The sequence below is a fragment of the Myxocyprinus asiaticus genome, chromosome 33 (assembly GCF_019703515.2).
Source record: "Myxocyprinus asiaticus isolate MX2 ecotype Aquarium Trade chromosome 33, UBuf_Myxa_2, whole genome shotgun sequence".
NCBI lineage: Eukaryota > Metazoa > Chordata > Actinopteri > Cypriniformes > Catostomidae > Myxocyprinus > Myxocyprinus asiaticus.
This window is the reverse complement of record NC_059376.1, coordinates 8,294,544-8,307,858: the sequence shown is the minus strand read 5'-3', so window position 1 is coordinate 8,307,858 and position 13,315 is coordinate 8,294,544. Positions and strand designations below refer to the sequence as shown.

The window sequence follows — 13,315 nt, the reverse complement described above, 5'->3', positions numbered from 1 at the left end:
ATTTATTCACCATTATGATGTTCCAAAGCCATATTATCTGTTTCGTTGCCCGTCTCTGCCCGCGTGTCGGGAGTGTGATTACTTTCCATTTGCTGTACGCTTATTCTCTGTGCTCACGACTCTTCAATGGAGGATTCCTCGTCTCTGCCCGCGTGTCGGGAGTGTGGTTACCTTCCAGTCTACTGTGCGCTTGTTCTCTGCACCTACACACTCTTCACGAAGGATTCCTCATGGATCTGCTCACTGCGCGGCTTCGGCGCGCATGCATCAACGAACACCTATGTCATACTTACTGCAGCCGGTGCCGGGTTCTCCACTCTTCGCCAGCCCAGTTTAAGTTACAATTTATTGTTAATAAATCCTTTGAACTGTTCCTCTGCTCTTTGTCTTGCTTTCTGACCATTCTGTGTAAAATGCTCTTTAGTCTAGTATATGGACTACTTTTGTAACATTTTATGATACTTGTCATTTTTGAAGCTCGACAGCATCTGTCCCTTTTCACTTTCCACTGTATGTCAAATAAGAGTGTAACATTTTTTCATAACACCTCTTTTTGTTTTTGCATGGAAGAATGAAAGGCATATGGGTTTGGAACTACATGAGGGTGTGCGAACGATGACACAATTTTCATTTTTGGGTGAACTATTCCTTTAAATGAGTAGATTACAGGTAGTTGTGACTTTGTATTGTTTTTTACATATTAAAATAATTATTAGTATAATAACATCACAAACACATGAGGAAGGCTGGAGAACAGTATTGGAAACATTTCCCCAATTCACAGAGGATGGTGTAATACTCAGAACTCACAAATGGTTTATCCATGAGCTTGGTTAAGAGGAATGCTGTTTCAGGTAGCTGTGAGAAGCACACTGCGGATCAAGAAGATTACAGTCAATATGCCCCCATGACTCTCCAAAAGCATCCCGAGGCTACACAAACCAAGAGGCGCTGTGTTTTAACCCTTCAGTTCGCCACACAGTGAGTCACTTTCCACTTACACAGTAATCCCACATATCCTCAGCCTAAAAGCCTTTGTATTTTGCCTGGAAATTCCCTCAGTTTGAGAATAGATTGACATTCTGCATATTTTGGCAATAATCCTTGGTAATTTTTGCCCCCTTTTTTCTTTTGGAGGATAAAGTAAACATTTAAATGGTCTTAAGAGTTGGTGAAACTAAAAACTGTAGCAAGAAAGTAGCAAGACAAGCAGCTTCTTGTCTTTTTGTGAGGGGCATTTGGACTCCGTACAGGTTCTGAGGTTACAAAATTTTGAGTTACGAGCAATAACACCATATGAAGAAAAAGTACTTTTATTACTACTTTAATTTAATAATAGACTTATCCACATTTAAAATTGCAATCTTACTGATGAAAACAGCACTAATTTATTTAGACCGATTTTGTTACCCTCTTTTAGAGTTATACTCTCCAAAACCCCGTAAAAGATTATCCTGTTTTGCATTTAAAGGTGCAGTGTGTAATTTTATTGCTCTCATGTCACCAGTCTGAACTGCACAAATAATCCTAAACGCTTCCCTTATCTGTCATTGGTCAAAAAACAAATAGTTCCACCCCAAACTCACGCCATTGTTTGATTCAATGTTGCAGTGTTGGGCTAGTCAGGGTGCTCAAACAAAAAAAGTTTTGAAAGCCCCGATGAGCCACAGGGTTCATAAAAAAACCTACATATGATTTTCTTATAGCTGTCTCTGCATATTAAGCAGGCATAGGAGAAAGTATTTTGCGTCTATAACTACGTTTCCATCCAAGGATTTTTTGCGGAAAAAGTTTTAGCGCATTAAAATAAAGCTAATGGAAATGCAAATTATCGCTAAAATTTCACAAGTTGTCAACATAATATTTTTCTGTTTAACTCTAGCGCATAAACTCTATGTTGATACTTCAAATGTCATGAAAAACTGGTTTGGAAACACTTTTTGTCGAGAAAATTGGCATTAACGCAAAAATGTAGTGTCACATGGCAGAATTTACCCCAATCGTAAGCCTGTGTTAATCATGACGACAGGGAATACATCCTTGAAAGCCAATTTATTGTACGTGATTATGGATTGATCTTAACAGCATATAGATCCGATCACTGCAAACATGACACTCCAGGAGTGCCAACGCAAATATCTCATATCATGCACATTGACAAGTGCACGGAGAACAAATTAATGGTCACTGTTTGCGATTAATTTAATCCATCCGTTTATTTATTAAAGTTGCTTTTCCACACCATTCAAAATAATAGACGGCAGTTATGGAATTAGCCTACAATACAAAAAACATATCATTTCTGTGCACAAAGATGTTTTAAATTAAAAATAAATACACAATACTAGGAGAAAAGCTTCAGTGTGCTTTTTCTGAACACTAACATATAGCCCAATTCTATAAATTATTGTTTAGCTTACTTTTGAAAAAAATGCAGGCACAATTCCCTGTATTAAATTAAATAAATTAGCCTACCAAATGAATAAAGCATTAAATAAAATAATTAATTACCAAACTAAAAAAAAAATATTTTTAGACCTATATATGCCTTTTCTTTACACAAACTTAAATGAGCCTTACCCTGTTCTGTTGATGAATATAGTCAGCTGATTGACATTCTCAGAATATTCTGCACTTTTTTTCATAAGTATATGAAACTATCAGAACTATTTGTCCAATGCTGAGTTCACTTTCAGAAAACGATCTTTTAAATATTTTAAATCTAACCCTCTTTACCTCAGATCGCATTTGCTGAGATTCTTCAGAAAATGTAAATTGCATTATGATGCTAAAATAAATTTTATATGACAATCATTAAAAGCTGCTGGACAAATATGCGGGACATAATGCAGTTGTGATGGCAATGCTTTAGATGATTGTTCAAAATAGTCTATTGAATATCAGGAATGTATCATATGTAAACCCTGATATTACACCGCATCAATGTTACTTTAATAGCTGTGCACACAGCATATACACATCGATTGATGGTCCTTATACTAAGACCGAAAGTTTCCCCCACTACTTGTTGCAGGTTGCCAGCTTGAAAAGGGCCATGACGATTTGCTTTCGTGTCGGAACCGGTGGCAACCTGCGATAGGCGCAACATCAGGACCAATATTACAGTCCTATCAGAAGGGCAACTGTTCCCTTTTGATTGCAATTCCGTCTTCTGATTGCATTTATTTGTGAAATTAAAATGACATTAAGCTGGCTAATTCCAATGAATTGTCTCAATACTGTCCCCATTTTACCAAAACTTCGGAGGAAAAAATATTAGGGACATCTGGGAGGTGAAAGGTACACAATTAGCGATAAACACACATAACGGCTTAAGAGCAGATTTCTTTTGCGATAAACCAAAACTTGCGACAAAAGTGTTTTTTTAGGCCTGATGTCATCACGCACACTGATTTTATTAATAAAAGGCTATTTGAATGGAAACAGGCAGAAGATGGCAAATTTCGCAATTTTTTTTTATGCATTTTCACTTTGTCGATAACAAAATAGCGCGAAAAGTGGATGGAAACTAGGGTAATCATGGATTAGGTTTTAAAGGGCTATTTTAAAAATATAATATAATGTGAGGTTATTAAAAACACCAGAGCAATGAATTCCAAACAAACCGTGATTGTACAAAGGTGCCCTGAGTTGTTCCTTGCAGGCTTCTCAGCCTCACAGGCTCTATATGGTTGGGATTTGAGATGGAGGTGGGGTTTGGGCCTCTGCTAGGATTCCCTGCCAGGAACAATTTCAGGCACCTTTGTACACTGGGTGAAACAAACATTTACAGTACCCATCACTGACATTTTCAGCAATGTTTGCACCACATGAGGTTTTTAGAATTCAGTAAAATTTGGCCACCTCAGCAAAACAGGCATTTGTCTCACACAAGGCCATTATGAAATTTCTAATCAAATTGAATTGCATTTGCATTATTGTGTTAACTGATCAGAGGCACTTTTGTCATGTTACATCAGCTAGAAACAATACTAGCAAATGTATTTCAAAAAAAGGATCTGACATGACAGGAAAATTAATAGTCTTTTTTTACTAATTTTTTTTACTCTAAATCTCCACTTTCACTTTCACATCAGAAAGTTAAAATGGAGATTTAGAGTAAAGAAAATGACTTAAATACTGATCTGTTTCTCACCCACACCCATTATATCACTTCTGAAGTCATGGATTTAACCACTTGAGTCTTATGGATTACTTTTATGTTTCCTTTAAGTGATTTTTGGACCTACAAAGGTCTGATCACCATTCACTTTATTTGTATTTACCTACAGAGCTGAAATATTCTTCTAAAAATCTTTGTTTGTGTTCTGCAGAAGACAGAAAGTCATACACATCTGGGATGGCAAGAGGGTGAGTAAATGATGAGAGAATTTTCAGTTTTTGGATGAGCTATCCCTTTATGAAATGAAATTATTGTGAACAAATCTAGTTCCTCATTTCATATTTATTTATGCAATACAAATGACTGACATATGTCAATAACCTGGAATACATTTACCATGTCTCGATCCAAACTCTGATGTTTTCTTTTGTGGTACAGAATTTTCCTGTAAATCATGGTTAGGTTTAGGGTTATGGTTAGGGGATAACCTTAGACAAAAAACGTTTTAAAACCATACATTGGTTCATTTATTTTTCTCTATGGAAGTGAAAGTTTTTTTTTGTTTTTGTACAAGCCCACTTGTAAATTTTTTTGCCATCTTATACTGTTATAACTTGTCATGAGACTGGGTTAGTTATGTATGAATTTTAAGAAATGTCATACAGTTGGGTTCAAAAGTCCGAGACCACATTGAAAATCTGTGATGCAAAATCTAATTCAAACCTTGAAACTGAAAAAAAAAGGGGGAAAAAAGAGAGAAATATTTAAGATCCATCAGGTTTTGCACAAACTTGTGGAGTCTATATGAGCTCAAGTGCTTGCTGACATTAAAGCAAAAGGCAAACCAAATACTAAGACATTCTGAAATTAATATTCATTTTACAATTCAGCTTTTAACTCAAATTGTTAGGCTGATAATACAGTATAATCTATAATGAAAACAATATAGTAAAGTACAGTAAAGCAAAATAAAATCATTTTCATTAGTGGTCTCACATTTTTGGACTATGACCTTCACATCAGGCATATGTGAAAAAAGATATGCAGGTCCATTTGGAATGGGAAAAGAACATTCCCACAGAATTGTAATGGAAAGTCAATATAGAGACGACAAGATTCATTGTACTGTATGTGCCAGTATCATTGTTTAGCTTTGCTACTATGATCCTAACAGAGGTGCCTAATGCTCAAATTTAGGACCTGCTTCTCTTCTCCTTAACCGTAAACAGCAATCTGCGCTTGTAACTCAGTCCTGCCCATTTTGGTAGCTTCTCCTCTTGTTATTGCTGCTGACAGAGCCCGTCTTTGAGAATAGAGCGGAACGTGACGCGTCAAAGGTGACAGTCTTCACAGGCAGACACTGAGTGATGGCCATAGCACTCACCTTCCTGGTACCGCTATCACCTTACACTTCCACAAAGTCAGAGAGCAAGCCTCACGCCTGACTTCATCCAACAAACAGCCTAAGAGCCACCCGACACAGGAAAAAGCCTCATCTCCTGTTTCAGAGGGTCAACACTATGACAGACTGATGTAGCACCTTTCTGCATGGCGACACTCAACATGGGGGAAAACACTGACTGCTCTGGTTTCAAGACTATCTGCTTGGCATTACTGTGATTTTTTTCCCTCCCTCTGTGGACACCACAAAGGTACAATAAAAGTCAAATGCAAGCATCACTGTAAGAATTGCTCAGACAATTACTATTTCTCAGGGATTTGAACAAACTTCAGCACATGACTTGTCCCACAATGTTTGCACTACAGACCTGAATGATACCTCAAATTGTGTGGCTTGTTGAGGAGAGGTGTGCTTTGACTTTTCTAAGAGATTAGACTGAGGATTTTTGCCTGGTGGATGATAAAAGATAAAAAAATCCCCTAATTGAAGGAGCGACCCAAGCCAAATCTAGAGACCAGAATATCAAAGAACCATTTGACTGAGTAAGCAACCATCTAGCAATGTCCTAACAATCAACGCCCAAGCAACCACCCAGAACACTCTAGCAACCAGACAGAAACATCATAAAAATGACTTTGAACACCTTAGCAACCGCATAACTGTAAAATGCAAAAATCTAGGATGTTTTTTACACAGCACTGACATTTTTTTTTTGTCAGGTTGCTTCATATGGTAACATCTAAATTAACTGTTTTTATTCAAGTTAAAAATATTTTTTAATCTGACTAAATTAACCTGAAAAATTTGTTTACGCCAACAAAATAAATTGTTATGGGTTAGATCAAGTAGAAACAGATCCTTGAGGTGAAAATTGCTACCAATTTGTTCAGTGTACAATAAAGTTTAAAATGGTATAATCCAGATGTGCCTTGGTTCACTAACTTGGCAAATTCCTCTATATCTGACAAAAAAACAAAAACATAAAAACACATCACAAATTCAGCTTGTTAATTAGAGTAGCCTAGTTCTTTAAAGTTTGCATATAACTTCCATAGACCAAGACACATCTTAAAATTCAAACAAACATGTTCATAGACTTTTTTTAAAGTCCCAAAAGGTAATAGTCAACACATCTTTGTTGAGGCAAATTAAACTGACACTATGAAATAAGGTTTCACACTTTTAATGATTGATTAAATAAAAAATATTTTTTTAAAAGATGGCGGTTTACTTTCAAAACTACAATCATTAACATACACGTGGTGTGGACTAACCGAGAAAGTGAATAATTAGGAAAGCATTTAAACAGCTATTTAATTTAATGAAACATGTTAAAAGAAGGACAACAGAGGGAACTAAGCCTAAATGAGAGCAGAAAGAAAGTGTGAAAGTGTGAAAAAAGAAAGAAAGAAATTGTGTGAAAAAGTGTGAAAGTACAAAAGAAAGAAAAAAGTGCGAAAGAAAGAAGGCAAGTGTGAAAAAGTGTGAAAGTGCAAAAAAGTGTGATAGAAAGTCAGAATGTGTGAAAGAAAATGCAAAAAAAGCACACAAAAAAGAAAGTGCAAAAGAGTGAGAAAAAGTGCAAAACAGTGCAAAACAGTGAAAAAGTCCCAAAAAGTGTGATAGAAAGTCAAAAAGTGCTAAATAAAGTCCATTAAATGTGAAAAAATAGAAAGTGCAAAAGTGTGAAAATGTTAAATAAAGTGCGAATGTGCGGAAGTGCGAAAGAAAGAAGTAGGAAAATAAAGTAAAACAAAGTGCAAAAGAAAGTGAAAAAATTGGAAAAAGAAAGCGAGAAGGAAAGAAAAAAGTGTGAAAGAAAGTGTAAAAGGAAGAAAATGTGAAAGTCCGAAAGAAAGTGCGAAAGAAAGAAAGTGCAAAAGAAAGAAAGGAAGAAAGTGTGAAAGGAAGAAAGAAAGTGTGAAAGGAAGAAAGTGCGAAAGCACGAAAGAAAGAAAGTGCGAAAGAAAGTGTGAAAGCACGAAAGAAAGAAAGTGCGAAAGAAAGAAAGTGCAAAAGAAAGAAAGAAAGAAAGGAAGAAAGTGTGAAAAAAGTATGAAAAAGAAAGTGCAAAAGTGCGAAAGAAAGAAAGAAAGAAAGAAAGGGTGTGTATACAAACAACAATAGAAAAGCAAAAGTTACGTTCGGAGTTTGACAGGAAGAGTGTCAGTCAATATGGGTTTGTGAATAATATTGACAGCATTGCTCACGTGATACAATTGCACCACAGCTTCTGCGAGATGGTCTACTCACCGTCCAGGTGGCTGACTTGGCGGTGCTAGACTGCTGGAAGGTCACCTCGAAGTTGTGCGGCCCAGGGTAGTCTGTGTTGGAGGGGATGGCTGGGGCTGGAGACATGGCCTCAAAGGTCGAGTTTGGCTGGGAGTAGGGTGACGGTGTTGGCACGTTGGAGGTGGTCTCGGAGCTGTAAGGACTGGTTGAAGCCGCTCGGTTCCCCAAACCCTGTTCCATACTGCTGCTCAGTAGGCTGTACTGAGACTGAGTGGGGAGAGAGAAGAGAAGCAGGGTGAGACAGGTAAAGCAGTGGGAGGGTGACAGGTAAAGGAGGGAGGCAAAGAGTTGACACTGAAGGAAAGGAGGAGGAGATAAGAAACAAGTTGAGGAGTTTGCAACCATCCACTCCACTCCTGGAGCTCCAGTTACACTGTGTTGGGAAGTATGTGGGAAGAAGCTATGCCTCCAGGGGAAGGGTAGGTTGTAAAACACAACCGTAATCTGTCCGATGTCTAATTGCAAAATACACTAACTCACAGATCATACCCACCACTCATAAATTATGAAGTGCCTCCATGTTTTGTGCTTGCAATGGACAGGTGATTTCTTTGAGGAAAGTGTTTTAACCAGCAGTATACAGGGGGAGCATTTGGGAAAACAGTTTGACAACAGTCAATTTTTGCATTATTTGAGGACACTTGTGGCGTAGATACAGACTGATAACATTGTGTTCGGTGACAGTAGGTTTCTGCTACTAAAATCGGTCTGTGCTTACCGCAATTCGAACCACTGCCCCCAGTGGCTGAAGCTGGAAGTATTATTGAGATGAAATGTCCACAGGGTGGCTCCAAAATCGAGTTGTATTTTTAGTTGTTGATGTAAAACAATCAAAAGGAATGCATATTTTATTAACTTTACCCCCTGACCCTAATCCCAACCCTTAACCTAACCAGCAGAGGAGTAAAACGTAAATTTTATAGCGAAAATGCAACCTCCAAATCATGCTTGCAATTGTTTACGAGAACACGGTTATTTTCTGGTTTCCACGGGACCAGAACCCATGTTGCAGAGATTGTACATGCAATATGCATCAATATTGCCACAGGGAAAGGAAAAATGTTTGAAACAAAAATGTCTGATGGAGGGGCCTGGGTAGCTCAGCGAGAATTGACACTGACTACCACCCCTGGAGTCGCGAGTTCAAATCCAGGGCGTGCTGAGTGACTCCAGCCAGGTCTCCTAAGAAACCAAATTGGCCCGGTTGCTAGGGAGGGTAGAGTCACATGGGGTAACCAAGTACATGGTCCAAAGTGACAGAATAATATGTCCTCTAAAGTCAAGCGATACTCTGATAAACCCAAGGGAACCTTAGCGAGTAAAACATGGTTAATATTAAACTCTCCACCTCAGAGGGGAAGCTGTATCTCCGTAAGAACTCTCCTCTATGGAGTCATGATCCTTATGGACAGTGAATGAGAGTGGGTGGAGTCCAGACGGACAGTGGACACAAACCACATATTGTCCTAATTATGGCATGCTCGCAGTCAGACAGCACATGCACAAGTGTGCTCTTGTTGGAAGACACTTTATCAAGCCTAACAAGGTTTTTCAAGCCAACATAACTGTAATACAAAACTAGATTTTTTTGTATTTTCTTCTGAAGTGAGTGGTACCTGCCCATGCAAAACTCGAAGCCATGATGCTACAGTGTTGTGGGTGGTTGCCAGGATGTTGCTATTTGGTTTCTAAGGTGTTCTAAGTGGTTTTTGGCGTGTTGTATTATGGTTAATAGGGGTTTCTAAGTATTTTAGCACATAATTGGGTGTTCTGGGTGGTTGTTATGCGGTTACTTACTGGCCGAAGTCAAAAGATCCCACCCCCATATCTCTGCGATATTCTGGTTCGTTGATATTGCTGATGTTACTTTCTTCCATGAGATATTTGTTCACCCGTTATACTATCACACGGCAGATGAAAACTGAATTCACTTCACTTTGTAAAAAAGTTCTAGCACGCCTCTCTTCAACACGCCACATGTTTTGAGGTATCATTCATGTCTGTGACACAAGCAAACAACAGAACAAAGTTAATAGGTTTAGGGGTTTGTTCAAATCAATAAGAGTAAATATGAGCATGTTGTCATGTAGACTGCACAATAGATTTCTAAATTAGGGGGCTTTTCCTAGGTATGGGGAAAAAAAAACCCAGCACTGTGATCTATCAAAAATGGACAAGTACCTGTGAGAAACACTGTTTCAGAGTCAACCACACACACACACACACAAACACGTTTTCATATCATTGTGTGGACTCTCCATAGACTTCCATGCATTTTATGAATTTTATACAGATCTAATGATAATTTCTATCCCCTAACTCTACCCCTAAACCTAACCCTCACAGAAAACATTTTGCATTTTTACATTTTCAAAAAAACATTGTTTAGTATGTTTAATAAGCCATTTCCCTCATGGGGACCGCTGGCTGGGCCCCACAAGGTAGATGATCTCAGGTTTTACTATCCTTGTGGGGACATTTGGTCCCCACAATGTAGTATAAACATGCACACACACACACACACACACACACACACACACACACACACACACACACACACACAGAGTCAGGTGTGCCTCATATCTAAGCCTAAACATACTCTATGACAAGCTGAAACAGAACAGAAGCATTGTGTGTATATGCCTGTACACAGGTGTGTAATGTGTAACCATAAGGAAATATATTTAACACATTTAGCAATTCAACATTTATTCACTCATTCACTGTGTGACTGTGCAAAAAGACTTTCTAATGTGCAAGAACAACACAATAATAAAAAGTCCCAAAAGTGCTGGAAAAACACGACCAAAAGCATAAAATGAAACTTCCTGAAAGAGAAATGCCAGAATATAGTATGACAACAGGCAACTTATTTAACTGAACATTTCAAAGCATCTTTGACTTTGATAGATCTCTGTCAAACGCACTCAACAGAGGATGAAGACATGTCTGTGGGCTTAACAAAGAGAAGAACAGCTCCATCTGCTGATGTTTCTATAGCTTTGCTGCAATCACCAAGCATCTATTTCATGTAACTACATCTTGTTAATAACCCAATGAGTTTATGCATTTTTGCCAGGACATCCTAAATACTGTAGGTGTATGTGTCCAGTTCACTTTTTATCCTGTAAAACAAGATTGCAAACCTTAAAATGGACTACACTAGCTTAATTAAAATCTAGTTTTGAGAAATCTAAAAGAACCATATCTCAGTGAACTAACAAAAACCAAATTAAATGCTAATTTTGCTACTTTCACCAAATACTATTTCCCAAATTCAACTCAATTTATAAAAACCACAACCAATATCATGTGCATGAAGGAAAGTCAACAGGTGTTTGTCCTAGATGTGTCCTGTCTGTGCAGCATCAAAACAGCTAAGTGTTTTCTGTGCAGCTCCATAGATCAAATTTTATTTAAATTGCACAAATTAAAAGTTAACATCAGATGAATTTCAGTAAGGCAACTTCTCGATGCATAGTTCATAACAGAAATCTATGCAGTTTATAAGTCAACTACTATTAGTTTTATACAGTATTTGTATTATTACAGCTTTTAAAATGAATAATAATTGATAAAATAAATAACAAGACATATAAAAAAATATAATAATACAAAATAAAATAAATGTCTTACTATAATACTATAAATATACCATAAATAACACAGCACTGAAGAGCCTTATCACATAGTGCCTTTTCAAAATATGGAGCCTTAGCATATCAGTTATTAAATTAAAGTTAATTTAATAAATAATAATACATAATAATAATTCATGAAAAAATCGATTAAAATATTAAAATAAAAAGTACTTTGCGCTCTCTAAAATGGCTTTTTAACTTCACAAGCTAAAAATGAATATTGCTCCTGAACAATCGAATGAATCATTGTGAAACTGCTCACCTACCGTGCTGTAGGAATGAGGCAGGTCATTGATACACAGCATTGTAGCGATCCCGCAAGGCAGGCAGAAGACAGGGGAGATTCTCCCGCTGGTCTGGTCATGTGACCTCGCAATGAAAACAGGTGAGTTCCCCAAGTCTCACTTCTTTGATGCACTGAGTAAAACTACCTTCATGCAACAACTCCCGAAAAGCTAACGGATTATAGGTTGCTTTTTCTGATTTTCTGCCAGTTCTCCTCGCCCTGTCAGCTTCTAGATGCAGCCAACAAACAAATCTTTGGCCCTCCCATTTTTTGGCCTCATGACTATTCATTAACTAAAAGAGCAGGCCTAGACTTGCCCACTTGTGTTTTAGACTATAGCATCTTTTGTTTCAAGGGGACCATTAGTTTGCTCCGCATTTCCAATTAAATGATCAATTATCAGCAAGGATTTGGAGATTAACTACACCTTTCATTGCTAGATCTAAAAAAATAGGGGATGACCAAATGGTTTGAGCAATTTTCCCTGAAAGTCAGGTCATTTCAGATCAGTGCACGTAACTGGTAGGAGATCCTTAGAGAAAGACAAGCAAACACTTGAAAATCAATACGTTCTTGAAAACGCATGTCCAATTCTAAACAGCCAAAACATTTCAATACAGAGAAAATCCATGTGTCCTAAAACAGATAGTGTATTCACAGCAGAGGCAGAAGGTCAAAATACAGACAGATTGCCAAGAAATGCACAAAATGATATAATGACTTCTTTTAGACAAAATTTCACAGCAGTTTTGATTTAGCAAATTGGGTGAATCTCACAAAACCTGTTAAGAAGATGTCTGGGTCAAATTTCACCCAAAAATACAAAGAAATACAAAAGAGATCAAGTTTTGCAGAAAGAAACGTCAATAACGGCATTGTACCATTATTTTCATGACAATTCAAAGTAAAAAAATATATAATAATAATAATAATAATACAAAATAAATAAATAAATAAATAAATAAAAAATAAATGTAATTTTCATACCTGTATTTGAAAAAAAAATTGTTTTATATATTATTCAAATCGTATTTGTACAAGATGGTAGTATTTGTTGTAACCAGTCCAGCAAGCAGCATTTTTAATATCATCCTGGAAACTGCCTAGCAACCAGATGGATTTACCTTAGCAACCATATAGCAAAGCACATATCTCTGCACCACAACATCGTAGAGATTTAAAGTTTGGTTTATTTGACTCAGACCAACAAGGAGTCTTTAAATATCATGCTGGACAACACTTAGGCACAATCTAGCAACAATTTTGTGCACCCTAGCAACCAAAACCCATAGACTTCCTTTAAAATGAGCTTAGATGGATTAGAATATCATAAAGACTTCATTGTACTGCCTTTAAAATATGCTTATTTATTAAAAAAAAAAAAAGAAACACTGAATAGTTTCCTTTATATGGTAAAAAAAAAAAAATTATGTAATACAGTAATGTGAATTTGATGAGAATCATCATTATCATGAAGAATAATGAAAACTAAATTTTTTTTTCTTAAAAGACCCACCCCCCCCACACCCCCACCATTTTTAAATACTAAAATGTTATAAAAAGTGGCTAAA

At 37.0% G+C, this 13,315-nt stretch overlaps 1 protein-coding gene across 4 annotated transcripts in view; it reads right to left on the bottom strand.

The window, feature by feature from the left end:
• The window catches only part of LOC127424671 (tumor protein p73-like), a 43,739-nt gene extending 35,706 nt beyond the window's left edge, over positions 1–8,033 (bottom strand). For 2 of the 4 annotated variants that reach the window (XM_051670039.1, XM_051670041.1), the window contains exon 1: positions 7,779–8,018. In XM_051670039.1, coding sequence (XP_051525999.1) covers positions 7,779–7,997 — 219 coding nt within the window. In that variant the 5' untranslated portion in view covers positions 7,998–8,018. Of the gene's footprint in view, positions 1–7,778 lie in introns of all 4 variants that reach the window. The other 2 variants (XM_051670040.1, XM_051670038.1) reach the window with 2 other exon arrangements.
• Between the last annotated feature and the right edge of the window lie 5,282 nt (positions 8,034–13,315).